A 27,281-nucleotide genomic window follows, 5' to 3' on the forward strand; every position below is an offset into this window, starting at 1 on the left:
AGAAAAGGCCCCAAGGCCTTGCTCGCCCAGATGTTTCAGAATCATCTGGGCCTTGTCTACCGTCACCCGGCTCAACGGTCGAGGGCCACAGCTTAACCTGGAACCAGAATTCTGGTCCCTCGTGCTAGGACCTCACTCAGTGGTATACAGTCTGTCTAATCTACACCAGGGCCTGAGTTCTACCCCAGCGACCCCCCCCCAAAAAAAACTTCATTGTTTAAAAAGTTGCAATTCCTAAAAGATTTTATGTTTATAAAAACGCTCGCCACAAAATATTTTAGCATTGTTTTTCAGTTTCTCATTTTTTCCATTTCAAAGGTCTGCACACAGCGTTTTAGTTTATACAGTACACGTACTCCCTGAAGGTCAACTGAAGGCGGTATAAAAAAAAAAAAAAAGGCTAGAGATTATCTCCATGTGGTTAAACAGAGCTTGTAGATCAGGAGACTGATATTTAGGGAAAGTTTTCACCGTTGCCACGGTCGGTCGGGGTTGCCAGACACCCAAGCTGAGCAAAGACCTGCAGGGTAACAGCAGGAGCAGCCCGGCCGGAGAACCAGGGGCTGGAGGAAGACCCAGAGCACGACACTAAAATTCTGATTTATTGCATTCTGTATCACCACGGGCAGGGGAGGGCCTGAGAGCTCGTTCTAAAGCTTTATTACCTGAGATTTGCATTCCGAACAACCAGGATGGGTGACTAACACACCTCACAAGATTTGGGTTTGGCTCTGATGAAAGACCATGTACCGACCTGGAAAGGGGCTACCCGAGATTAGAGAGGATCAGCTAAGCACCGAGGCCCGGGGACAGCTATGGTAGACTGTCCCGGAACTCAAGCCCCCGGGACAGCTCTTTCCCAGGGAGCTGCTCATGTCAGCCTTAGAGCTCTGTGCGGCTCACTTCTCATCGTCCCGGCCGTAGTTAATGGTTTGTAGGGCCTGAGCTATGAGCACTGCCATCTCTCTGGTGCCAGCAGCCACCACTCTGCACGACATGAGGTCAAGGGGTCCACCTGTGGACAGAGAGGAGGGCAGGCATCTGAGTTAGGGAAGCCTGTACGTCAGTCAGTCTTGCAGTCTTACACAGCAACTTCACATGTTCGTGCAGAGGAAAACAGTCCACAGGCGAAGGCGGGGTCCCTACCAGCAGCCAAGGAATAAAGCCGGCTGTGTGGGAGGCACGGTAACTCTTGATACCTACCCTGCCCTAGAGGGAACAGAGCCAGGGCTGCACTGAGCACTGAAGTTGACCCCCCCATCTTAGAGTTAGGATGGTTCTGTGAAATGTAAAACTGGGAAGAGACCAGGATGGGGGTGGAATATCCTGTATTTTGACACACATCAGAGGGATGATGCACTTCCCTGACTCAGTAAGCCTGGGAGGGCCACGCCTGTGTTCCCAGATGTCCCATGCCCCTTCCTGGGTGCACGATAAAAATGTGGATTTGGGCCTCAAGGTGCTTTTTAGTGTGAGCTCATCCTGTACAGTTCACTGCCAAAGGCCAGCACCACTTCGCTTCTGTACATCGCCAGGAGATTCAAGTCTCTCGAAAGAGAAATAGGACAGAGGTAGAAGCTAAACTGCAGGAGATCCACGTCCTACACCCAACAGTTAAAAGTGGGACATAGCATTTTCAGTAACAAACTCTAAAATCAAGAAGGGAAAACGAGTCTAAACATCTCTGTCAGAACTCAGGGGAGGAGGGTTTCGGGTCTTAAGTGGATGAGCAGACGCGAATGGGGCTCAGGTATGCTCTATAAAGACAGACCAGTGCCTGGGACTCGGAGGCACAAAGGCAGAAGAACAGGACAGTTCCTGCTGGGCACTGGGCTGTCCTGGCTCTGGGCTGAGATCGTGGGGAAGTGTCTGCTCTGTCTAACCCACGGGATTGTTGCAGAAGCCACGGGAAAGTGTGGGTGGTGGTGAGTGTGGAATGTGGCTGCTTCTGTTACTAGCCAAGTGTCGGAAGGGCAGAACCAAGGCCCACCATGGATGGCCACTGCTTGCCACGCACCCTGGTGTGGTCTCCATCTGCAGAATTCAGAGGAAGTGGAGGAATCCAATGTGGTTCTGACCTTGGGTACATTATTCAGTGTCACTTGCTTTGGTGTCTGCCACTGGGTACAGTGAGGGGAGGGTGGCCTAAGGCTATAGAGCTCACCTGAGGTGTCAATCACAATGCCACCTGCTTCTCTGATGATGACTGTGGCAGCTGCCAGATCCCAGCAGTGGAGGCCGAACTGGTAATAGGCATCAGCAGCCCCCGAGGCCAAGTAGCAGAGCGCCAAGGTGGAGCTGCCAATCACTCGGACCCTGGGGGGGGAGGGGAGGACAGATGCCGGTGAGTGAGGGGACACCCAGCAAGGCATGCTTGACCCTGACCCCTCACCCCTTGCTAGGCACATTCAGCTCTCAGGAATGAAGTCACGGGACTCTGCCAACAGCTCAGGCTGCAGAGAGCAGGCCTGGAGTGAACGGCCCGGGGCAGATGACCTTTCCACAACGACATTAGCATGTTGCATGCACTAAGACCCGGTCACGAGGGGCTCCTGAGTGTGAACTGTGGCCAGGGCAGCCAGAGAGGCCTGAAGTTCTTACTCTACTGAGTATTAGAAGGTTACACGCAGGGTCTTCAAGTGGCTGGTGGTTGCCACATAGATGAGGGGGAGAGGAGGGTGAAGTAATTTTGACCTAAGCACGTAGGAGAAATAAATAACCAGAAGTTTATCTAGCAGGCCTGCTCAACCTGCAGCCTGCAGATCCCATTAGTCCTAGGCTAGTTATGAATGTGACCCAACCTGTGTATAAACGGAACGCCAGACACAACCTCAAACGGTCAGACGCCGTGGTTTAAAGGAATGTGGCCCCCGGAGGCACGTCTATTTCAGTACGTGGTCCCCAGCTTGTGGGACTTTTGGAAAAGATTGGGAGGTGTGGCCTTGTTGGAGGGAGTCTGTCACCAGGGGCGAGCTGTGACGTTTCAAAAGCCTGCCCCATTCTCAGTTCTTTCTCTTGAGTTTCTCAGCTGTTGCTCCAGTGCCACATCTGCCTGCCGCCACGTTTCTCATCATGGCGGTCGTGGACTCTAATCCTCTGAAACTGTGAGCTCCAAATAAACCCTTCTGTAAGTTGCCTTGGTCATGGAGTCTGACCATAGCAATAGAGAGGTATCTAAGACAGACACCCGTGGTCCAGCACAAGGCCACTGAGGAACTCTAAAGATCCATAAGATTCACTGATCGAGGGACCCATGCTTCACTACTCAGCTTTCCAATACAGACTAGGACACAGGACCCATCCGTTTCCTGACACCTGACAGCCAGAGTGTTCCGTGGATGATGGTGCATGGCGTGCCTCAAGCCTGGTGCCAGCAGCCTCCTGTCCTACCTCTCGGTGCCTCCTCTTCACATGCCTTGGGAGTGTTTAGCCAAGAGCATAATTGGTTTTCAACCCACTGGCTACGGGACTGAGGACCTGTACCCATGAGCCTTGGCGTGCAGCAGCCGCTCCATGTTGCTCAGGAATACTTTCAGAGTATCGGGGTCACGTTTGGGCCCGATTTCTGTCAGAACCAAGGCCTTTGCGAGATCTGCAAGAAAGAAGTCCCCGTCAACGAGAAGCCCCGGTTCTAACGGAATCATCTGAGTTTTCTCAAGAGTGGCTGATTCTATGTGGTCTTTCTGCGGTGATGGGCAGAGGGTGGTCTAACCTGCTCTAATTCAAGTCGTCACTACCCCGGGGAGCTGTGTTGGTTTTGGATTGCCTGCTGAAGAACCCTTGCCAGTCTCCTCTCAGGGATGTTCCGCCATACAGAGGGACACAAAGACCTCAGGAGAATCCAGTGGTTATAAAAATAGCTGTCAAATGACCCCATAATGGCAGTATGCCGTGACTGAAGACGAGAAAACACCTCACCAGATAAATCTTGCTATGAGGGTTTAAAAACTTTTGTCTGTCCGCTCTGATCACAGAAATGGACATCTTCCGATGGAGAGGGTGAACGTGATCTGCCATGATCTGGACGAAGAGGGGCCGACATCTGGAAACTCATGGCTACCTTCACCAGGGGCCGTATAAGTGCTCGCGCCAACGACAGCTATGAGAAATATGAGGGGGTGACAAGCCTGGCTTGTGGGTCAGGAACATGGCTGAGGCTCCCTGTGGCAGGGTCAGGAGCAGCTTGTCCTTGCTTTGCTACAGATGCTAAGTTGGTTATACCTCAGAAGGTCACACCACGGGCAGGGTGGAGTCATAGGAGGTGTGCCCAGGTGAAAACCTCAGCTATCCCGTGACTAGGGGGAACCAGCCTCTACTATGGTATTGTACTTGGCAGCCCTTATTCAGTGCATATTCCAGAGCCCCTTGCCCCTTTGTATACAAGCAAACTCGTGTTTTACACTGCAATGAACTATGGTGAATCCCGCACACAACGATTCGGAGGGCAAACAAAACAGGCAGAGTAGGGTTGGATTTAGCTCAGTGGTAGAGCGCTTGCCTAGCAAGCACAAGGCCCTGGGTTCGGTCCCCAGCTCCGAAAAAAAAGAAAAAAAAAACAAAAAACAAAAAAACAGGCAGAGTAACATGTCGACAGTCAGTGGGCACTTGAAGACCTGCCCATGGAACAGAAAAAGCACGAAAAACAGCAAAACTCAAAACTAGAGGGTGCAGAGCTTAGGAAACAAACCTGAAAATATTTCAGATAGTAAATAAAGAAAACATAAACTAGGGGCTGAGGGGAGGATGGCTCAGCGGTTATACCTCCTGCTCTTCCCGGGCTATGGTTGGTTTCCAGTACCCACAATGGATAGCTCATAACTCCAGCCTCTGGGGACTAGATGCCCTCTTCTGGACTCTGAGAGCATCTGCCTGTTACAGATTTAAGTAAAGGACACCAACTTCCAATTATAGATGTCCCAAAAGACAGAACACGAAGCAATGAGCTAGGGAAAAAAAGTACTATGGATTATAATTAAAAAATAATTTTTTGAAAAGATAGGAAATGTTCAAAGAACTATGCCCCCAGGAGAACTGACTTGGTTCTGGAGTCTGGATACAAAAACAAACAAAAAACACTCCACAAAACAAGAAAACAAAACCTCAAACCCCTAAAACAAAACACCACAAGGTCCATGTGTGTCCAGAAGAAAAAGAAAATCCCTTACATGTGGAAGAAAACCGACCCATCTCAGGTATGGCTGCTCTTTTGTAATCCCAGCTCTCAGAAGGTGAGGCAGAAAGATTAGGGTTTTAAGGCCAGATGGGTTACACAGTGAGATCCAGTCGTAAAAAGAAAATCCGTCTTTTGAACAGTTCACTGTTCACCAACTCTGCCAGCACACGACAGGGACATTTTAGAGATTCTACACAAGAAGAGGTGACAAGTAGCAAGGACAACGATAATCTGTAGAGAACACAGGAATCGGGGCACGGTTCCCATGATTCTGCCCGGAGATGTCAACTAGGATTCTACTCTCATCACAAGTGCAACCCTCGACCCTCATCGCTTCCCCTGGGCAGCTCCATTAGGAGCACTTCCCCCATTAAATCAAGATACAATGTATCAATCCTCACTGCCCTGCGCATCCAGAAAACAGTAACAATGGGAGGTGGTGGTGTCTCCAGCAAGGTAACCGGTGACGTCACCATCCCAGCTGGCGCTAATAGGCAGGAAGTTCCTATGTAAGTCACAGGCAGCAGATGTCCTTCCCAATTAGGAAGCTATGAACATCATCAAATGCATTAATCCTTGAATTTGTGTGTGTGTGTGTGTGTGTGTGTGTGTGTGTGTGTGTGTGTGTGTGTGTGTGTGTGTGTGTAGATTTTTTTCTTTGGAAATAACCTTTACAGTAAGGAAACAGGTAGCCAAAGGATTTTGATAAACTAAGATTGTTAGGCCTCGAGTGTTTGGAAGCGAGAAAGAAAAAGACATAAACTCAAGTGGGGCTTACAACCCTGGAGAACTTGTGTCAGGGTAGGCAGTGCATGCCTGTGACCCGACACGGAAGAGGCAGAGAGAGAGAGGACGCTACCAGCTCAGGGTGAGCCTGGTCTATCAGTGAGAGCCCATTTCAAAAGCCAAGAGAACTTTGGAAAACTTGTATGTTTTCCAACAGCAAAGACTCCTGCTTCCACCCACCATGTGCTGGGATTATAGGCACACAGCACCACACCCCTGCCACCTATACAATCAGAGCACACTCTTTCTTTTCTTTTCTTTTAAAAGACAGGGTTTCTTTGCATAGCAGAACCCCGACTGTCCTGCCTTCACTTTGTAGACCAGGCTGACCTTGAATTCACAGAAAGCGCCCTCTTCTGCCTCCCAAGTGCTGGGATTAGAGGCGTGCCACACTCCCAGCTGATTGATTTTGAGACATGGTCTCTCTAGTATACAGCTCTGGCAGTCCTGGGGTTCACCATGCCGATTGGGATGGCTTTGAACTCACAGAGACCTCCTGCCTCTGTCTCCCAAGTACTGGATTATAGTCCTACAAGACCACGTCCCGCCTCTGTAACTAATTATCTCCCACCAGATGCTGCCTGCTCTATGAACAGCCTCAGGCATCAGAGTGGGGACCTGAAGCCAGTGCGAGCTCTGCCTGGAACACTCTGACATCTGTGACCAGAGGTGAGAACGGCTCACCGGACTCCAAGTCACAACCGTGCTTTGGTGAGGTAAGGACATAGTGTGGCAGAAGGGAGGCAGGTAACCAGTAGGGGCAGGAGCTTTAGAGACAGCAAGCAGCTTCTTTCTGCTCTGGGTGTTTCCTGGGGCCCAGGGAAGTCAGGCCAAGTCTCGCCCTTCTGGGGTTAGGAGCAAGCACAGCAAAGGTGGGTGGAGCCATCAGGGTGAGCCGTCACCACCTGACTGAGCTGTGAAGGCAGTCAACCAGGAAGCGGGCGTGTGAATAGTTTAGTGTCCTATCAAATGAAAACTGGAGCAAAGTTCACCCAGGCATGTTTAATGGCTGGCTTCCTCGCTGCCTTTCCCAGCTAGGCTTGGATGGATGCCTTTTGCCAGCATGGCTGGAATTAACATCACTCCACAGCCAAACTAAACACTCTGGCAGAAGGAGAAATGGGGCAAGGTGCTTTTCCTGGCCCGCTCCGGGCTCAGAGCGCTGGTTTGCCAATCGTCCTGCTGGGGTGTCTCATAGGTCTCCTGTGAGTTCTAGTCCCCCGATCTGGGTCCATGCGGGACTCTCACCAGCAACCTCTCCTCCCCAGGGGCCTATGAGCACATCCACACAGTGCCTTCACACAGTAAGTTGGATGCTCACAGGCTGGCTCAGCATGCCAGTGTTAACCAGGAAGCTACCCAGGAGGGAGATGAGAGGAAGGAACTGTGAAAAGATAAACCAACAACAGGCACAGAGAAATGGCTGGTAAAGAAAGTAGACGGGCTGAGAGTCAAGTGCTGACATCTTGGGACTGAGGCCAGTGTCAGCCAACAGAAAGCAGGGACTGAGGCTGGGACACTTTATGATATGCGGCCTCTGACACGTAAAGAGCAGAGGCTGCAATTGCCGTCCGTGTCCTGCTCAGAGCTGCAGAAGGAACTAGGGGATGCTAGGGGAGCCGCTCCACGGCCCATCCTCACTGCCTTTCCAAACTCAATTACGTGGCCACTCAGGGGCTTTTAAAGTCTTCCTCTTCCACAGCTGGCTGCTCTTCTAGGATCCCTTTTCTTCTCCTGACTCTGTTCACTGCCATGTCTCCACCTTGGCCAACATACACAAAAAACCCTGGCTTTATCTGTTGCCTACCACACCTATCCTATACACGATAAAAAAACAAACAAACCAAAACCAAACTACTAGTTTAATCATTGTGGGTTAAAGGGTGGAGGAGAGAGAACGCCCACACGGGCTACCTCCTGCAAGCAAACAATGTCCTTAGACCTCTACATTTAAGGAAAACAAAGGACAGACATAATCCTGGTGGCAGGCCCCGGGGCACGTTCAAACACTGTTCCTCTCCACCGTGCTTCCGCTTCCAACAGCCAGGTCAGAGACCAGATACATGCTGTGGTCATGGGTCCCCCACCAAGTTGTGCCTGGATGCTCTGCGGGCCCTTGGTCTAAGCCGCTCTCTTGGTCCCACCAGACCAAACTTTTCACCAGTAACTACCATTTTAAAGACAATAGACACAAGAGGCTCCGATAATGTATTCAAAGCTCCTGAGCACCTACACAGAATAAATGTTGTCGATTTCCACTAGGGACACTGCGTTCCTAAAAAAGAGCTAGCACTCTCTGTAGAAGATGGCCACCACTATGTGTAATAGTCCCCGGGTATCTAGCTCTATCTGGAATGACCCAAAAAGAGCTGGATGAAGCTCACCTGTCTCCCTGGAGACCTGGAGCCTCTGGCCATTGCAAAAGGCGCCCTGGCCCCTCCTGCCAGTGTACAGCCGCTCCTCCGTGCAGTGGTGAATCACTCCGAATTCCAGCTAGAGGGGGCAGGAAGAAAGTGGACGACGTCACTTCTTGACACAAAGGCAACAGTGATCTAAAGAGGAACAGTCCTCTTAGAGCAGGAACTAGCACTATGATAATGGGACAGAATTGTCTTCCAAAGAGGAATGGAGACAGGCAGACTTCGAACTACTTCTGGTCATGAAAGCGAGCTGTTTCATAAACGAACATATCAAAACTATATTAATACTAATAAGAGTATTAAAATTATCGTAATGAACTCTTTCCCCCCTCCACCCGTAATTGTGACTGAATAAAAAAAAAAACAAAAAAAACTCTTAGGTATCCTCCACGTTACTGGTAAGTAAAGAGCTGAGAGTGAATCCACAGACGTCCCCAGGGGCATGACCACTGCCTAGCAGAAGGAGGAAGAGGTCAACGTGGAAGGGATAAGCCTCGTGTCCAGCACTCCTGTCTCTCTCTGCCTGCTTCTCAGAACCCTGGGGTGAATATGTGTCTGTGCTTGGTACCATATGCCCATCTTCATGGCGGTCAGAAGGATGCTTAGCAGAGTCTTAGGCAGCCTTAGAATCTTCGCCACTCAGCCTATAGAACAGGTTGTATTTCTGGAAGGGGCTTCCCGACAGTCCGTGGCTCTCTAGCAATACTTACCTGCCCTACACCTAGCCCCACCCCTGGCCCCAACATGATATCCAGATCTAGGCGTCACCGAATTGTGTGGTCACCTGTGATGAGGCCCCATCATCAAGGGGAATTTCCTGTGAGCTGTGGGGAAGGGAGAGCTGCTTCCTGGATTGGACCATGACTGATTAGAAGTATTCCTGTGCTCTGGAACTAGAAACGCAGGACAGAATAGGACGGCCCAGCCAGGACAAGGACCCGTCTGAGCTTTATGGCCCCAGTTTTCTTTCCTGGCAGCCCTGACTCCTATTATGATAACCTGGTGGTTAGGAGAGCATTAATGCTCACGGATCTCCATGACGATGCAAAGAAACCGATGGCTCGTCAATTCCTTACCCAACTGGCAATATTGAAAAGTTTTACCAATACACCAAAAGTATATACTCTGAGGTATATGCAAATTTACTGTCCCCATGAGAGGAACATTCGTTGATATTGCTACGCTGCTCTGAATGGGGGCAGTTGTAGGAGACATGGTACCCCAACTCTGCTCATACGACTACAAGAAATGAAGGCTCTTGTCTTCCTGCATAAGCCTTCGCCCTCTGTCTGCCTTTCCTTTAGGTCTCACGCCATGGCTTAGTCCAGAAAGTCCCTGGGAATCCTGATAGGGCCACATTCTCATACTAATAGCCAGGAGGAAAAGAAGAATTAATGAAATATTGAGATGTCATCCAAAAATAGGAGTTCTCTTTTGTCTGTGACTAGATCACACGCTCTAGGGGTCAGATGGAGACTCATTCGGGCCATCTGCTCAGAACATTGCTTTCCACAGCAGCTATGACTGGACCACAGAAGAAGAAGAAAAAAAAGAGACAGTCCACCCCAGGAGACATAAGACCCAAACCCACACCCCGACACACTAGTCACGGTTACGGTAAGTGTCAAAGAGCAACACAGAAACTGAAACCGGGCAAGGAGGGCCGCATTACCTCCTGGTGAACAGCAAATCCGATGCTAACTGCCACAGTGGGGAATCTGTGAGGGAAGGCAGAATGGGTTACATAGAACACCGGCTCTCAAAAGCTCTGTGTGTAGCTGTGTGAAGGCTTCCCTCCCGCCCCACAAGGACCTTTCGGCACTCTGGCTAGGTTTGATTTTCAAAATGACTCTCCAGTTTCACTTACTGCTTCCAAAATAAACAGGCTCAGCTCGCCATGCTGTAAAATAGCAAACTTAAAGCAACCATGGTGCTCTGGGAGCTGTGGTAAGACTGAGGCAACTTAATGGCAACCACATAATACTAATCAACATGACTATAATAACCACAGTTCTGGTTCTCAGCAACCTAAGCAGGTAGAGAATTCGCGAAAGACCAACCCCAAATTCAGAATGTATGTGGAGGGCCCAGTAGATGATATCACAGACCCCGGACTGCAGCCACCACAACAGATGTGACCTTTCGACAATGCCAATAATATCCCCATCCCGTCTCCGGTTTGAGCTCCCAGAAGGCAACAGCAGGGTGAGCCAGCGGTAGAGGGATGGTTCTGATGCCACAGCCTGACCGTGGTTTTAGTTTCGCCAGTTTGTTGCTGTGTTTCAAAATAGTCTCTCCTTTGTGAGACTTAAAAAACAGGAAGGGGCCAGGAAAGACCAAGTACTGTGAACTGGCTGGGGAAAATATCAACCCAGACCACGAGTGGGCAGAACCCTGTGCAGAAACCCTCAAAGGCTGGGCCGAGTCTCCCTGCGTCCTAAGGCAGGCATCTCTCAGCTTTTCCTCAGCCTCATTGGCTGTGGCCCAGCACCGCAGCCTTTCTAATGGCTCAGGTCTCAGGCCCAGCTGTGGCCTGGATATACTGGAACTGTCAGGTCAATATTAGAGCCTGTTTCTCAGAGGACATTCTTTCCAGCCCCGGATTTCCCCGAGGGCTGCAGATCAGGAAGTACTGGAGATCCCAAGGACACCAGAGCCCTGAGACACCTTAACACGAACCATCATGGCCTTTAGCTGGAATGTGGTGTAGCCACTGCATCCCCGTTATGACCACCTTGGGTGACAAATGGTCCAGAGGTGAAAGGTGCCTCACTTAGCGAAGCGTGAAGTGACGGCCTGGTGGCAGCAGATGGCACTGCTCCGAAGCATCAAAAGGGTCCCCTTGTTCATGCATGACTGGGTTCTCAAGGTAACCGGCACTACAGTGGTCATGCTTACCGTGTGCTACTCAGCAGATAAGCACAGCACGGAGGCCAGAGAGCTAGGCGCCCCACACCCGGCTATGCTCACGTTACTTCCTCAACGTGCCCTATAGTAACTTTGAGTATGAGTGGGGAAGTGCTCGCAGCATAGAAATATCTGCAGAGAACGGCAAGCTAACATACCCACCCCCAGGGAAGCCATGACACCTATTGTGCCGATGGGTCTTTGGCTCCTTTTACGTGCCTTTCGGCAAGTATACATAGCTCTCATAGCTGTCACCGTTAGGGACTGGTAGGCCTTCAGGCTTACTCCTGTAAGCCCTATCTGCAGCCACAAGGTTGGCTCCTGAAAGAGTGACTCTCAAATCTCACTGGCATGTCTTGGTTCTGTACCTGAGGCCCAGGATTCCTGCGCCAACTCTACCCGTTTTCTAGGGGCAACTTCTTAAAGGAGCCGCAACACAATGGAATTAAGTGTCTTACAGCTGTAAACAGTCTCCCAAATTAGGTTCACTCATAGATAATTATGTTTTCAGTTTTTAAAGTACAGTAAAATATTTAAGTATAGGGAAAATTGATCTCAAACTTGTGATCCTATCTTGGCCTTTGTGTAGGTCAGGAGTAACCAAAAACACTTAAAGAAATAAAGAATCCCCCAAAACGTAGCTCAAGCTGGCCTTGAACTTCTGACTTTCTTATCTCCACCTCTCAAATGCTGGGATTACAGGCGCTTGCCACCATAAGTAGTCACCCCCTCAACACACACACATACACACACATGTACACATACACACACACACACAGTACACATACACACACGCACACATGTACACATACACACACACAGTACACATACACACACGCACACATGTACACATACACATGCACACACACACACACACGCACACATGCACACACATACACGAACACACACAAGGTCTTACTGTATGGACCTAGCCCACAAGGAACTCAGAAATCTACCTACCTCTGTTTCCCGAGTACTAAAATTAAAAGCCACATGCCAACATGCCTTGCCAAAAATTTTTCTAAGACAGATTTTCCTTACATATTCTTTAGAGTCATAAATAGAAAACCTTTTAAAAATATCAAGTTCTGATTTCCTCTTAACAAGATCAGAAATTTCAATATTTTACAATATTTTATGTTACATAAGTATTTTAGATGCTTATGCTATTGTAAAGAAAACCTAGGGGTCCCACAGAGCCCCGTAACTTCATGCTTCCCAGCTCCTGCTTACCTGTGCACAAAGTTGCAGGTGCCGTCGATGGGGTCGATGATCCAGGTCGGGCTGTGGGTGAGCACACACTTGGCCCCGGAGGCTGTGGCCTCTTCTGCAATGAACCTGCTGGGGCAGGGGGCTCAGCCTGAGTCAAGTCCAACACTCAGCAGACGAGCGTATGTAGCAGGCACAAGGCTCTGGGTTCCAGCCCCAGTACCAAAACACCCCCCACACCAGACTGACTCTCACAGCTGCAGTTTTGGAGGCACACAGGGGAAATGGAGCAGGCCAGGCAGAGATGCGGGAGTGCAGAGCACCTGAAAGAGCACAGAGGCAAGCAAAACTTGGTTCCCAGTTCAGCATGGAGCTAGAGGTGGAGGAGGCAGCAGAGGTCCAAGAGGTCTTGCTAGTGTGCAGAGCAGAACCTGGACCGTAGAAGGGAAACGGTCACCTACATCTCCCTTCCCCACTTGGACCCTTTACTCTTCCCTCCTTGGTCTCTGCTCCGCTTTGGGAGAAAATAAGGGCTGGACCAGGGAGCAGTAGAGTTAGCAGGATGCTTCATGTCCCCCTTGTCCTGAGTGTCAAAGCAGACCCTGTCCTCATAGTGTCACCTTGACATGCTCCTTCAGGGCTACTCTGGCTGTCTCCAGATCAGAGGTTCTTGGAAGGGGCTCTGGGCTGGCCCCTCCTTTGTTACAAGCCCCTATGTAAATAAGGCTCCCTTAACTTTCCTCAGGAGTGTGATCTCTATCCTACTAGGAGACAAAACCTTAAGCTGAATATTTGCAGGTGTCCTAGTTAGGGTTTCTGTCTGTGAAAAGACACTGTAACCAAGGCTACTCTTGTAAAGAACAACATTTAGTTGGAGCTGGCTTACAGTTTCAGTCATTCAGTCCATTATCATCATGGCGGCGACCAGGCAGACATGGTACTGGAAGAGGAGCTGAGAGTTCTACATCTTGACCTGAAGGAGCCAGGAGGAGGCTTTCTCCTCAGCACTGGGTGGAGCTTGAGCACTAGGAGCCTGCAAAGAGCCCGCCTACACAGTGATAGGCTTTTTCCAACAAGGCCGCACCTCCTAATAGTGCCACTTCCCATGGGCCAAGCGTATTCAAACCACCACAGAAGGGGATGTCATTAGTACAAGTGGGGCCAACAAGCACCAGCTGCCCAGGCCAAAGGTAGGGAAGCTCCTTCTACTTCTTTTCCACCCACATGTAGGCTCAGAGAGAACAGGCCCTCTTAGGTGACACCAAATGTGACAAATGTTCGGCCATAGGACAAAGACTTAAGAGTCATACCATTCCCAGAACTGTCTTCTGAAGGTACCTGATATTCCTAAAGTGTCCTAGAGTCACTTTTTTTTTTTTTTTGGTTCTTTTTTTTCGAGCTGGGGACCAACCCAGGGCCTTGTGCTTCCTAGGCAAGTGCTCTACCACTGAGCTAAATCCCCAACCCCTAGAGTCACTTTTTTAAAAAATTTTTTTCAACAAAAACGCATCATACTCTTCTACTTTTTAAAGACTTATTTATTTTATATGCACTGGTGTTTTGCCTACATATATAAATATCTATGTGAGGATGTTGGGTCCCCTGGAATTAGAGTTACAGACAGTTGTGAGCTGCCATGTGGGTTCTGGGAATTGAACCCAGGTCTTCTGGAAGAGCAGCCAATGCTGTTGTTCTTAGCCAATGAATCATCTTTCCAGGCCCCTCAAAACACACTGAACTCTTAAAAACATAAGGAATGGGTGCCAAAGCACCCTTGAATGGAGGACCAGGCAGATAGAAGTGGTGAAAAGACACACCTCAAGTCAAGAGGTAACAAGCTCCCCATGTGACTTGACCATTGGCTGCTTCTGAGACTTTCTTCTCTTTTGGCTCTTGAGTGTGGTGTTAAGTCAGTCACGACCGTCTCTTCAGTCCGTGAAGGAGCTGACTGATACCACCAGGTCCTCCCTTCCCAAGCTGCAGCTCTGCATCCACCAGCTGGCCCACAGGGTAAAGCCCAGCAGGAAGAGAATGGACGCGAATGTCCAGCTTGGGTGGCAGGGAAGGGCTTTCCTATGTCAAGGATGCTGCTTTATGTCCTGACTGACTTAAGCGTCCAACAGACATGGATAGCTCTGTGCTGAACACAGCACAGGGCACAGGCTACCATGACCTCAAGGGGGCAAAAGGGGGCAGAAGGCAGCAGGGCATACTGAGTGACTTTTCCCCAGCTTCAGACAACCTCACCATCTTGGATGCATCACTCAGGAGGATACCGATGACTATAAGTCACCAGAGTGAGTGAAAGAGACAAGGAGAAAACACAGAACCAAACAGACAGCTAGTTCTTTCAAGAAGATTAACAAAACTGACAAGCACCTATCCAAGCAAAAGGAAGAAATGCAAATTAATAAGACTAGAGATGAAAAAGGAGTTGTTAGAACAGACTCCAGTAAAATCCAGGAGACAACAGAATATTCCAGATTTTCATCTAAAAGAAATGCACAAATTTTCTAATTATAGACCCGCCCAAATTAAACCCAGAAGATATAAACAGTTCACACAGGCAGACAATGAGATTAGAGCAGTTTTCCACAAGTCCAGGATTGGACGAATCCACTACTGAATACCACTAAACCTTTAAGGAAGACCTAATGACAGCACTTTTCAACTATTCTAACAGAGCGGAGAGAGACCGACCGCTACCAAATTCATCCTACCAAGTCAATATTATCTAAATAATTAAATACAGTAGTATCTAAATACCCACACTGGATAAAGACTTAAAAAAACCAACACTACAAGATGCATACATTCACAACAAAGTGTCAGCAAATGGTTCGAGAACACATTAAGAAGGTCCTACCTCCAATGCCAACCAACCAGAGCTTCCAGGGACTAAGCCACTACCCAAAGACTATACATGAACTGACCCTGGGCTCCAACCTCATAGGTAGCATTGAATATCCTAGTAAGAGCACCAGTGGAAGGGGAAGCCCTTGGTCCTGCCAAGACTGAACCCCCAGTGAACGTGATTGTTGGGGGGAGGGCGGTAATGGGGGGAGGATGGGGAGGGGAACACCCATATAGAAGGGGAGTGGGAGAGGTTAGGGTGATGTTGACCCGAAACCGGGAAAGGGAATAACAATTGAAATGTAAATAAGAAATATCCAATTTAATAAAGATAAAAAAAAAAAAAAAAAAAAAAGGCCCTACCTCACCAACATGCTGGCTCCAGCCTAAGGATACAAAGTTGGTTCAATACTGTAAGTCATGGAATACTCCATATATAACTAGCCTTTAGGATGACACAAGTGTTATACATCACAGAGACAGACTTAAGGACGGAGACCATCTTGATAGGTGAAAAAGAGGCGTTTGGCAAAGTCCACCATGACGTCATGATGAAAGTCCAGAAGAAACTAGGAATAGATGAACCACAACCTCAAAGGAATAAAAAGTTAACCTGACAAACCTATAGGCAGGGGGGGATAAAAATTAAAAAAAAAACAAAAAACAACAACAAAAAAAACCCTATAGGCAGTTACATGTAACACTGAAACCTGAGCTTTTCCTCTAAAACTTGGAATAAGACAAGGACAGTGCCAATGTTCTCCATTCTTACCCAATGAAGCGTTCAGAGTCATATGCTGAACAATAAGATGAGAGCAGAATATAAAGGTTAAAAACAGGAAAGGAATGAAAGTGTGGTTTGCGTGACTCATACGTGAATGCTTGGTCATCAGAGAGCAGCACTATTGAAGAGGATCGGGAGGAAGCCTTGTTGGAGGTGGGCTTTGAGGTTTCCAAAGCTCAAGCCCGGCGTCTCTCTTCCTATTGTCTCTTGATCCATAGGTAGATTTCACAGCTCCTCCTCCAGCACCATGTCCACCATGCTCTACCATGACGATGGACTAAGCTTCTTAAACGGTAAGCCAGCTCCAACTAAATGTAAATTCTTTCATAAGAGTTGCCACGGTCATGGTGTCCCTTCAAGGCTGGTTGTACGCTGTATCATCCTCCCAACCCCCTGAGGATTTAGCTCGGTGGTTGAAAACTTGCTTAGGCCATGAGTTCAACTGATACTCCCCACCCTCCCAGTAAAAGAATGTATATATTTTAACCAAAACTTGTTCTTTAATTCATGTATTTTTCCACAGGGGAGAAAAATGGATGACACCTATCATGCTCCAAATAGACCTCGAGGAGACTACTATGTGTCACTCACGGCCACACAGATACACAGCCAGACTAGAATAATCAATACCCAGAACTCCAGGAACTGCTCCATGACCACACAGATACACAGCCAGACTAGAGCAATCAATACCCGGAACTCCAGGAACTGCTCTCCCAGTTTTAGAAGGGCAGCATCTTTACGAGACACCACACGAGGAAAGAGAGGGAGGTCCTGAATCCAAAGCCCTTTCTTCAAGATCTGTCATATAGAAACCAGGGTCCAGGGAGGGACTGCTCTACGGTCCTACTCTAGAGCCCATGGAACTTCTAGAGCTATGTGCAAAATGCCAAGCAAAGAGTTTAACTTTTCTAAGGTAAAGATGAATGTCTTATATTCAGTCTTGCACAAGATGGCCCAAGAAGACCAAAGAACTCTGGCCTTTGAAAAGAGACACCCTTGTGAAGGCCGGGGTCTACTTTGTCCCTAGCAAGGGGACTTACTGAACACTGGCAGTGAACAGAGTCTGACACAGCTCCCCTCTTACCCTGTGCTCTTAACATACGACCCTGGGTGGCAAGGACGGCACCACTAAGTTTTAGAAGTGGGGCAAACAACTTTCGCAGACCCCTCTGGAGGTCGAGGCAGGGAGGGTTTCTGGGCATGTGCTATTGAAAGCAGAACTTCTGACACACACAAACAGTGTGGTTGTTCGAATACGCTGGGCCCATGGAAAGTGACACTATTAGGAGTCACTTGTTGGAGGGAGTGTGTCACTGGATAGGCAGGCTTTTGGGGGCTCCTAGTGGTCAAGCTCCCCCCAGTGCAGAAGATAGTCTCCTGGCTGCCTTTAGATCAAGATGTAGACCTCTTGGCTCCTCCAGCACCATGCCTGCCTGGATGCTGCTGTGTTCCCACCATGATGATAATGGACTGAACCTCTGAAACTGTAAGCCAGCCCCAATTAAATGTTGTCCTTTATAAGAGTTGCCTTGGTCATGGTGTCTGTTCACAGCAGTAAAACCCTAACTGGGACACACCCACACACACACACACACACACACACACACACACACACACACACACACACACACATTTTTAAAAAACTAAATAAGATTAAATTAAAAACCCAGTGCTGGGATGGGTTCCCTCCTTATAAGGTGTGGCAGGGAGATCCCTGATGCCTTTAAAACAATACAGGCTATTGCCACTGTTACTGGTTGCCCACCAGACTCCATGGCAAACCCCTAAGGCTGGAGATACCACATGCTTTGGTTGAAGGACTTAAGAGAAACCAAGTTGAAACTGAGCTGGAAGCTGCCCTGTTGCCACCAGCTTTCACAGAGCTAGGAGGTGCAATGGAGGCTTCTGAGGGGAGAAATGTCAGTGGTCTTATTTGGCTGTAGACACTGTAAGCATCTTACCAACCTGCCAGGCAAGATGTGCACACTTTCTGACTGGATTTGAGGCCCATTGAACAGGAGGAAAAGTTACAAATAGTGTCACTGAATGTCACTTGGGCCATTGTAGTCCCAAGTAAAGAAGTTACCATTGTTTCAGTGAATGAGCATGATGTGCCTGTCAAATTGCCTTTTAAATGTTTATGTACGGGGCTGGAGAGATGGCTCAACGGTTAAGAGCACTGACTGCTCTTCCAAAGGTCCTGAGTTCAAATCCCAGCGACCACATGGTGGCTCACAACCAATGTGTAATGGGATCCGATGCCCCCTTCTGGTGTGTCTGAAGACAGTGACAGTGTACTCATAACATAAAAGAGTAAATAAATTTTAAAAAAGTTTACATATAAGTCCATAGAACTTTGAGGAGAGAGATTTCTTGTTGTAGTGGATGACAGTTACTGAGTCTAAGTGCTATTGTAAGTGAGAATAAGTGAGCATGTCCTAAATGTGGTTCATCATCCCCTCTAAGGCTCAGGGAACAGAAGAGGGAGCAGAATGAATTTCAAGGTCAGAGGAAGGGGCGGAGCTTGTGAAATTGCTATCTTCCAGGTATGACCTGGTTGATTTGTGTGTGTGTGTGTGTGTGTGTGTGTGTGTGTGCGCGTGTCACACACACACATACACACACACACAATTATGGAAAAGAAACCTACAGAATAGTCTAATAAAAAGATTACACATACATTATAAAAACGTGGAGGCTCTTCTGTATCCCTAAGGAGACATAAGAGCTGGGCGGTTGTTAAGTCACAGTGAAGAGAATTGAAGCAATCAACTCACATCCCTAAAAATAGAAAGATCTCTCTCTGGGCTTGGCAACTTGGGGTTCCCCACCTACCTGCCTCCCAGCAGGACTGTGATGTCCTTCCTGGCCTCCTCCCTGTGGTGAGTTACTGGGGTGTGCCTCCGGAAGAGAGCGCTCACCTGTGTGAAGGGAACCGCTTTCGCAACTCAGAAACAATTAAGTCTTCTACTCGGTGATCTGTTTCTGTCACAAGATCTGCAGCAGATGTTTTCGTCGAGACGTGTTTTTCCTCAGTGAGGGCCTTTCTGATGATCTGAAATAAACCACGGAAGGCAGTGAAGTCTGCAGGCCCCCTCACTGGTCTCAGCCTTCTCAGGGGACTGCCTGGCCTTGACCAGGGCCTGAACTTTCTCCCCTCCTCCTTCACTGACTCATGGCATCTCACCCGCTTCCCAGGGTTCTTCTAGGAACCTTAACCATCAGACCTCACTCCTCGGACTCCCCACCTGAAACTCTCTCTACATTCAAATTCCACTTGAAGCTCTACCTTTGAAACAAGTTTTCTCTGGAAGAGAAAAGATTTGAAAAAGGCTTGGGGTGTCATCAGCAGGAGCCCCCCGCCCCAAAAAAAGATGGCAGAACACAGGTTTGCTTTTGAGAATCCCATGATTTCACACACACACACACACACACACACACACACACACACACACACACACACACGCACACACACACACGCACACACAATATGCTTGTGAATACAGGCTACAAACATGCTCAGGAGAGCTGAGCTATGCCATAGGAATTGAGGCTGAGGCTTGCTGCCGTATGCAAAAGAGCACCAGCCACCTACAGGGGCACAGCAAAAGAAATGGACTGAAGGATTCTCAGGGACCACAAGTGCAGCCTCTACAGCTGGGCAGGCTGCCAGGACATCTGGATCGAACCCACTATGACTAAGGCCTAGGTTGGCACCATTTCTGCTGCCCTGGTGTAGTTCCAGGAACCCCTAGAGACCCAAACAGGAAACCAGAACATGGTCAAGCCATCACTGAATGCTTCAGGAGGATCAGTGACAGCTTGTGGAAGAAAATGACACCTCCGGTTCTGTCTGGGTTGTTTTCATGTTTGTCTGTCCATCCGTCCATCTGTCCAAATCTGGATAAAAGTGGTGAAGTCGGGGTACCTAAATAGAATTGACATATTCCCTCCAGAACCAGCTACCTCCCCAAATCACATCTCTCTCTCTCTAAAGAGTTATCAAGGACTGGCAAAGTTGGCTTAGGGGGTAAAGTGCCTGCCATTCAGGCTTGATGACTTGAGTCCAGTCTCCGGATTCTTCGTAAAGGTGGAAGGAGAAAAAATGATACACAAAGTTGTCCTTCTGTCCCCACGTGTGCATCATGGGACACGTCTGGCCCCACCATATGCACACACACACTAACTTCATAAAAAAGTATGACCCAGACTGGCTACGCAGACATGACACCCTTTGCCCACTGTGACACTTGGGGGGCATCTGAGCGGCACTACTTGGCCCTCAGTGTGTACTAAGGATGCCAAGGCGAAGAGGTCTTCAGTGGGAATGAGGGTTATAAACAGAACCCTTTGAGTTACAGTTTACTTCCACGTTCTGTGCTTGTCTGTCCATCTGTGCGGGCACGCATGAGCCACAGTGTATGTGGGGAAGTCAGAGGACAGTTTGTGGGAGTCGGTGTGTCCCAGATATAAACCCAGGCCCTCAGGGTCCACGGCAGGTACCTCTACCTGTTGACCCATCTATCTGGCCCACAAATGGAAGCTTAAAAAACAGAAACAAGACATCCAGCGGTCCCTACACTCCACATTCCCTGTTGGCATTTTGGCTAAGCTCCGCCCCACAGTTGTCTGGCAACAGCCAGGCACGCCTGACTATAAAGAGGCTGCTTGCCCCCTCCTCTTCCTCTTTGGTCTTCTCTGCTCTGCTCTCTTGTCCTCTTCCCTGTCCCTTCTCTCCCCATCTCCCCCTCCCCCCAATACACACACACACACACACACATACATACACACACACACACACACACACACACACACACGCACGCTCATGGCTGGCCTTTCCCCTCCTCTACTCTTCTCTCATTAAACCTCTCCACGTGGAACCATGTTGGCTGGGTGTGCTTTGTGCAGACTCGCGCAGAAGATTTCTACCCCAACATTCCCTGCGGCAGCTCTTTCCTGCTCAGCCTCAGTGTTCTTCCCAGACGAGCCTACCTAGGTGGTACTGTTTTTAATCTGGGCTGCAAAAGTAAACAGATATGTGGGACAGAGATTTGAAAATGATGGGTAATACAAAAGCCCAAGAGATCAGCCCCAGTCCATTCACTTCAGCTCACCCCTCCTGGTCACATCCTGCCAGCCCCCTCCTGCACTGCAGGGCTTCCTGTCTTGAATGTGCAATATCCTGCCCATTAGCATTATGTTAATTCTCTGACAACATCGATTTACACACAGCCTCGCTCGCCAAAGCCATCTCCACAGGTGCTCATAGATTCAACACTCCCAATGTCTCGCTCCCGGGAAGCCTGACATCCTTCAGGAATTTCAAGGTCTAGGCCAGTCCAGGCAGGCTACTTGGCACTGTTGTGTCTCTTACTCAGTGTATGGGTGCAGCAAGTGTAGCTGGGTAATGTGCACGCTGTGGTGGAGGAGGCAGGGTAGAGGGATCCATCTCAAGAGTCTGACAGGACGACACAGCTGCAGAGCTTCTGGAATCCTGTTCAAAGAAGGCCGGTCTCTAGGTTGGGGTCTGAGATCAACATTTCTGGCAAGCTCCACTGTGGTAAGAGGCCAGGGCAGTTTTCATACCTTGGAGCAAGGAGGGGCACCAGGAGGCTGGGACAGTCTTACACAGTCTTACTTGGCAAGTAATGTGTGTGTTCAAGTGTGTGTGCACATAACAGAAATCTCCATTTTGAACCAGTGCCTCCTGGGACCTGCTTAAGAGGAAGCAGACGCGGAAACCAGCTGGTTATCCCAATTGCACACCCCCGTGGCCTCCACACAGAAGCTGGATGGAGGATTTAAGACAAAGATTAGAAAACTTCTGAAGACTCCCCAGTGGCTTCCTACGGCTGCCCAAACCCCAGAATGCTGCACGGCTCATCCTGCACAGCCCAGCATACTTAAGTTGTTGTTCTTCATCCGTTTCAGATTTCCCTGCTGATCTGTTTCTATTCAGGGCCTCTCCACAGCCTGGCCCTCAATCCATCCCTCCTTCTCACCTTCTGCTGTCTTATATGGCTAGTACTTGGCTGTCTCTTCATTGCAGTATGAGCTCTTCGACAGTTTGTCTAGCTGCCTGTGTGGAGCTGCGCCTGGCGTACGCTAACTGCTGAGGAACATAAGGCACAGGGGCTGCTGGAGTGATTGTTGCGGCCTCTCTCCCAACAGGACCACCAATGTCTGCGTGGACACTAGCTACCCCGTGTCTGTTCTCTTGGCTCTTCCTCTGGTCATGCTAGTGAGGGTTCCAACATGCCCAGAACCTACTATCCTCTGGACTTTCCTAGAACATGGCCTCATCTACTACTATTCTGCTTTCAAAGCCATGCTCAGTCTGCCTTAGATACTCACCCCACCATAGTTGATCAGCTATTACCTCCATAACCACACATTTCCCCAGCATGAAGCATAGATGGCCCTCACTGCCCTGGGTGGTCAAGGTCCCAAGGGAGGCATGGGGCACCTTTCTGGACTTGGCCTTAGGCGTCTATCTCCCCCTTTTCCTTTTAGGAACAAAGCCCCCATGTTTCAGAATGGCCCACAGCTGCCTCCAGAGGTTACCCTAATTTCCCCCTTGTACTCCTGGGCGTGGTGAGCCCTGCTTCAGAGGTATGAATGGAGAACCTCTTATCTTTGGAGCTATGTCCTCGAACTTTCCCTTCAGTGCGTTTCCTCCTTTCCAGAGTTTGTGATCCTTGCTAATGACAGCCAGGGTGGTCACAGGAAGAGGCCCTAGGCATGGGACAGAGAACCTTAACTCCTGGGGGGGTTCCACAAGCAGAGCCACTCACTGGGCGGCCATGCACGAACTGCACATCACCCTGCTCTTGCTATAGGGGTCTGAAGAGCTTCAAGACCGGCAAGTGCCTTGTCTGTCATGTACACCCTCACTCCCGTGTTGTCACTCTAAGGGTGGTATCCTTCAATGAGGCTTTTTTTTTTTTGCCAGATGTTCCCATTTGTGGTGGCTCAAATGAGAACGGCCACCATAGGCTCCTATATTTGAATGCTTGGTCACCAAGGAGTGGAACTGTCTGAAAGATTAGAAGGATCAGGAGGTGTGGCCTTTTTGGAGTAGGTAGGTTTCGAAAGCCCAACAGTCCTAGTGTTTCTCTGTGTCTGTCCGTGGATCAGGTTGTAGCTAGCAGCTACTCTTCCGGTGATGCCGAAGCCTCTGGTACTGTAAGCAAGGCCCCCAGTTAAATGCTGTCTTTCATAAGAGTTGCTTTGGTCACGGCGTCTCTTCACAGCAATAGGTCAGTGACCAAGACATCCTTCTTCTCTCTGACTCAGCCAGAGAAGCACCCCTTCCACAAGGGGCCTCTCACAGAGACCAGCATTTGTTCCACAGCACTTCAGCACAACTCAGCCCAGGGGTTCTCCAGAGCACTTGGTGACTGGTGAGGACTCCTTCATTCTATGTCCACCGCCATACCTGAAGGTCTCCATGAACACTCGCTGAGGGAGCAGATAAAAATGTCTCGCTGTTGTACACTGAGCTGCCTGCTAACCATACCGGAAGACTTTAGTTAGAACACTTGGGATGCCATGCCTAGCCCCAGGGAAAGTTAACAAGCTTGGCTTTTCAGTCTAAAAGTCCTGCCCCCTGAGTGTGAAGCTCAGGGATCACTTGGGGTTGGTTCCTATGACCCAAAAGCCTCTATCCACACACCAGGCCTCACCTCACCACAGGTTCTATAAGAGGGGTACGATACTTTGTTGTGTTATTGTGGATGCCCTAGTGGATAGAGCATGCCTGTGCCTTCCAATAATGGGACAGGTATGTCCCCTTACCTAGTATATTCCTTCCATCAGGTCCTGGCTTCATACTAACCCTTGTATATGCCTTCTTCCTGCCCTGCCCTTGTTTTTGGAGACAGAGTCTTACTATGCAGTCTGGGCCAGCACTGAACCGTGCTCCTTCTGCTTCAACTTCTAGAACATGGGGATCTGGATGAAATTGGTGAGGTTACTAGCCTGTTGTTTCTTTCGTGGCAAGCCCTTCATAGCCAGCTTGAACTGCATTAGGCCGTGAGGCCACCCCAAGTCTCTCGCTGGTCCCTCCTGCATGCCTCCTCTCATCTGCCTCTCCAGACACAATGTCCTTTTCAGTTATAATGACACCCCTAGCTCCCCTGACCACAGGCTTGCTCTCCCAGTCACACCGTAGCACATTTAGGCCTTGGCTAAGCCTTCTTCTGAGTCAGTGGCTGGTAGCCATAGCATTTGACTACCAGGGGGAAGGGACACTGACTGTCTTGTCTCTTCCCAGGACTGTGTGCTTTTCAAGGCAGCGAGCGAGCCTTGCACCACAGCAGCTCCAGGATAAGCTCATGCTCCACAAGCAGGTAAAGCTCAGCAAGCATCATGTGGGCAGTGCCAGCCCTGTGGACCCACACCTGGGGCAGCTACACAAAGTCACGTACCTCAGCCAGTGAGTCAAGGACTGTGGGCTCAGCTACCTTCTTGCTCTCGCCCATTTCCTATTGCTGACAGAGTAGAGACCTTTCACAACCAGAGCTCTGAGTTCAACAGCCACTTGGGACCCAGAGCTCCTTGTCTACAGCAACAGTGTCCTCTGAGACATGGTGGCATTGCTTTCAGAGTTCAGGCCAGGCGCCTGTGCTGACTGGTAACACTCCAACTCCCACTACCCTGGCTTTCATTAGAACATAAATCTGACGAGATTTAATGGCTTATGACCAGACATTTCACATACACCATATGCAAATGTCAAACAGGAACCTAAACTCCAAGGTTGAGAAAATAATATCTACAAATAATTTATAAACTTATAAGTATATAAATAAGTTAAATATAGAAAAATAATATAATACATATAAAAATATATAAAAGTAATGATGTAGCTGGGACTAGCTCTATATATTAAAAGAAAAAGGGTGCAAAAGAATTTCAACTCTTAACTCTTAATCTTCACACACCGAGAGGAAAGGTGACAGAATGTTTTCGGCCAAGCGGTAAGATTTAAAAACCTGCCACCCTGCTCCGTAGTCATAGCTAAGCTGCAGTGGGATATGGGGGTGTGCATGCTGAGTACCAGCTAAAGCCCTTTCCCATGACTCATTCCCCCGTAATCTTAGAGACTTTAATGATTCTGCCAGCAACAGGTTAGTGTGTACTGTTATTTTCAAAGCCCTTTTCCGTGACTCTTTTCCCTTTACTCGTAAGATAGCTTAATAATTCTACCAGCAACAAGTTAGTGTGCACTTAAAAAAAAAACTCAGAGGTACTATCTACAGCACGTGATTCAGAGACCTTCTGGCATGACCTTCTCCCCTGTCCAAAGAGCCCTCGGTTAATATTTAATATATAAAATGTGTACCTAAGTCGCTGAAGTCTGAATCTAAACTCCAAAAAGAAAGGTTTGCATCTCCGCTAGTGTCAGACCACCTAAGCCGAGAGCCTCTTCTAGCCAACTGTGCACCTCCCTTTCTCACAGCCCGGCGGCTAACTGACACCCCTCCCCCACCCCAGTCTCACCTCAGGCTTAGGCTAAGGCTCTCAGCAGCTCCTGGATTCTTATCTATTTCAGCCATGCCATCTTCATATGCACCTTTGCCTGACCTTTTATGTCTTCTCCCCACCCCCACCCCCCCAGCCCATCCTCTTGAAGATGCAAATTAACTGTGAGTCTTTAAGGAAGCTGCCCCACCCCCCACCCTCCCACCCTGCCCCTCAGGCTCTCTTAGGACCTCCTCTGTGGTCTTAGGACACGCTTCTGTGACTAGTATCCATCCACAGCAGAGGGATATGGGGCAGTGCTCACCAGAGACTAGGAGTAAGCAGAGGCAGCCACATTGGGATTGCTGAGATCCTGAGACTGACTCAGTCTGTAGAAACCAAAGTCTCCCCTCAGCTGAAGTCCCTCCTTGACTCCAGGCTAGCTAAGAGTCAGGCCAGCTAAGGCTGGGCCAGGATCCCCTCTTCTGCACCCCACTTGGTTCCAGTGTTAGGATGAACTTAGAAGGGGAATGCCTGGAACTGGTTATCAACTTTTCACTCTTCCAGCTACATGGCCACGCCTTCCCCTGCCACGCCCTCCCCTGGCCCCAAGGACTTATCACTTTCACAAGGCAGAGCTTCCCCCCTTGGGTTAGCAAAGGACCACCTCACAGACTCAGGTATCAGAACCCGCTCTCCACCAGCTTTTCCTCAGGTGACACCAAAGAGGAATTCCACCAGGCTCTCTACTTGCCAGAAACCAAAGGCACCAGGCACAGACGTAAGTCTTTCTCTTCTTAAAGGTGCCCCATTCCCATTTGTCTCAGGAAGCTTTTGTTAGCAAAAGGAGCATGAGGAACATGAAGATGGGGATCCAAAGTTCCTGAGTCCCTTCCCCACTAGGGGGAAAAGAAACAAACAAAATTAAAGTTAAATAAAATCTGGGGCTGGGGTGAATGTTCAGTCAATGAAGTTGTTTGTAATATGAGTGTGATCACCTGAGTCTGCGTTTCCGCCTCGAACATACACACCTGGGATCCAAGAACCAGGAGACGAAGACAGGGGGGGGGGGTGGGGAGGTGGGAGGTGATGGTGGTGTGTGTGTGTGTGTGTGTGTGTGTGTGTGTGTGTGTGTGTGTGTGTGTGTGGTTCCTGAGGCTTGCTGGCCAGTCAGTCTAGCTTAGACACTGAGAAATTCTGTCTCAAAAAATACAAAAATACAACATTGGTAGTCCCCAGCTCAAAAAAAAAAAAAGAGACAGAGAGATGGCTCGGGAGTTTATAGCATTAACTGTTCTTCTGGCACAGGACCCAGGTTTGATTCCCAGCATCTACATGCAGTTAACCTCTGTAACTCCAGGTCCAGGGGATCCAGCGCCCTCTCCTGGCCTTCTTCCGCACTGCACTCGTGTGGTGCACACACATGCAGGCAAGACACTCAGGTATGGAAATAGAAAATCTTAAATAAATTACAGTGGGAGGCAGCAGAGAAAGACACCTGACATCAGCTTTCGCTTTCAAATACGTACACACATTTTTTTTTTCATTTAAAGAAAAACCTGAATAAAGGAAATGAACCAGAAGGAAAAGAACAAGGAGGAAGATGAAACTCAATACCGACACCGAGGGAATAAAGATCCTGAGGTCAAGACCAGCCTGGGCTACATAGTAAGACCTTGTC

The 27,281-nt window shown here is 49.0% G+C and overlaps 1 protein-coding gene across 2 annotated transcripts in view; it reads right to left on the reverse strand.

Moving 5' to 3' along the window:
- Positions 1 to 270: 270 nt before the first annotated feature.
- Positions 271 to 27,281, reverse strand: part of Impa2 (inositol monophosphatase 2) — a 31,201-nt gene continuing 4,190 nt past the window's right edge. The window contains exons 2-8 of one of the 2 annotated variants that reach the window (XM_032885896.1): positions 19,057 to 19,190; positions 12,520 to 12,627; positions 10,052 to 10,097; positions 8,344 to 8,452; positions 3,484 to 3,592; positions 2,165 to 2,316; positions 271 to 1,015 (exon numbers count right to left, since the gene is read on the reverse strand). In XM_032885896.1, the coding sequence (XP_032741787.1) occupies positions 900 to 1,015; positions 2,165 to 2,316; positions 3,484 to 3,592; positions 8,344 to 8,452; positions 10,052 to 10,097; positions 12,520 to 12,627; positions 19,057 to 19,190 (774 nt within the window). In that variant the 3' untranslated portion in view covers positions 271 to 899. The remainder of the gene's footprint in view (positions 1,016 to 2,164; positions 2,317 to 3,483; positions 3,593 to 8,343; positions 8,453 to 10,051; positions 10,098 to 12,519; positions 12,628 to 19,056; positions 19,191 to 27,281) is intronic. The other variant, XM_032885897.1, reaches the window with a different exon arrangement.

The sequence above is a fragment of the Rattus rattus genome, chromosome 15, assembly GCF_011064425.1.
Source record: "Rattus rattus isolate New Zealand chromosome 15, Rrattus_CSIRO_v1, whole genome shotgun sequence".
NCBI classification, from domain to species: Eukaryota; Metazoa; Chordata; class Mammalia; order Rodentia; family Muridae; genus Rattus; species Rattus rattus.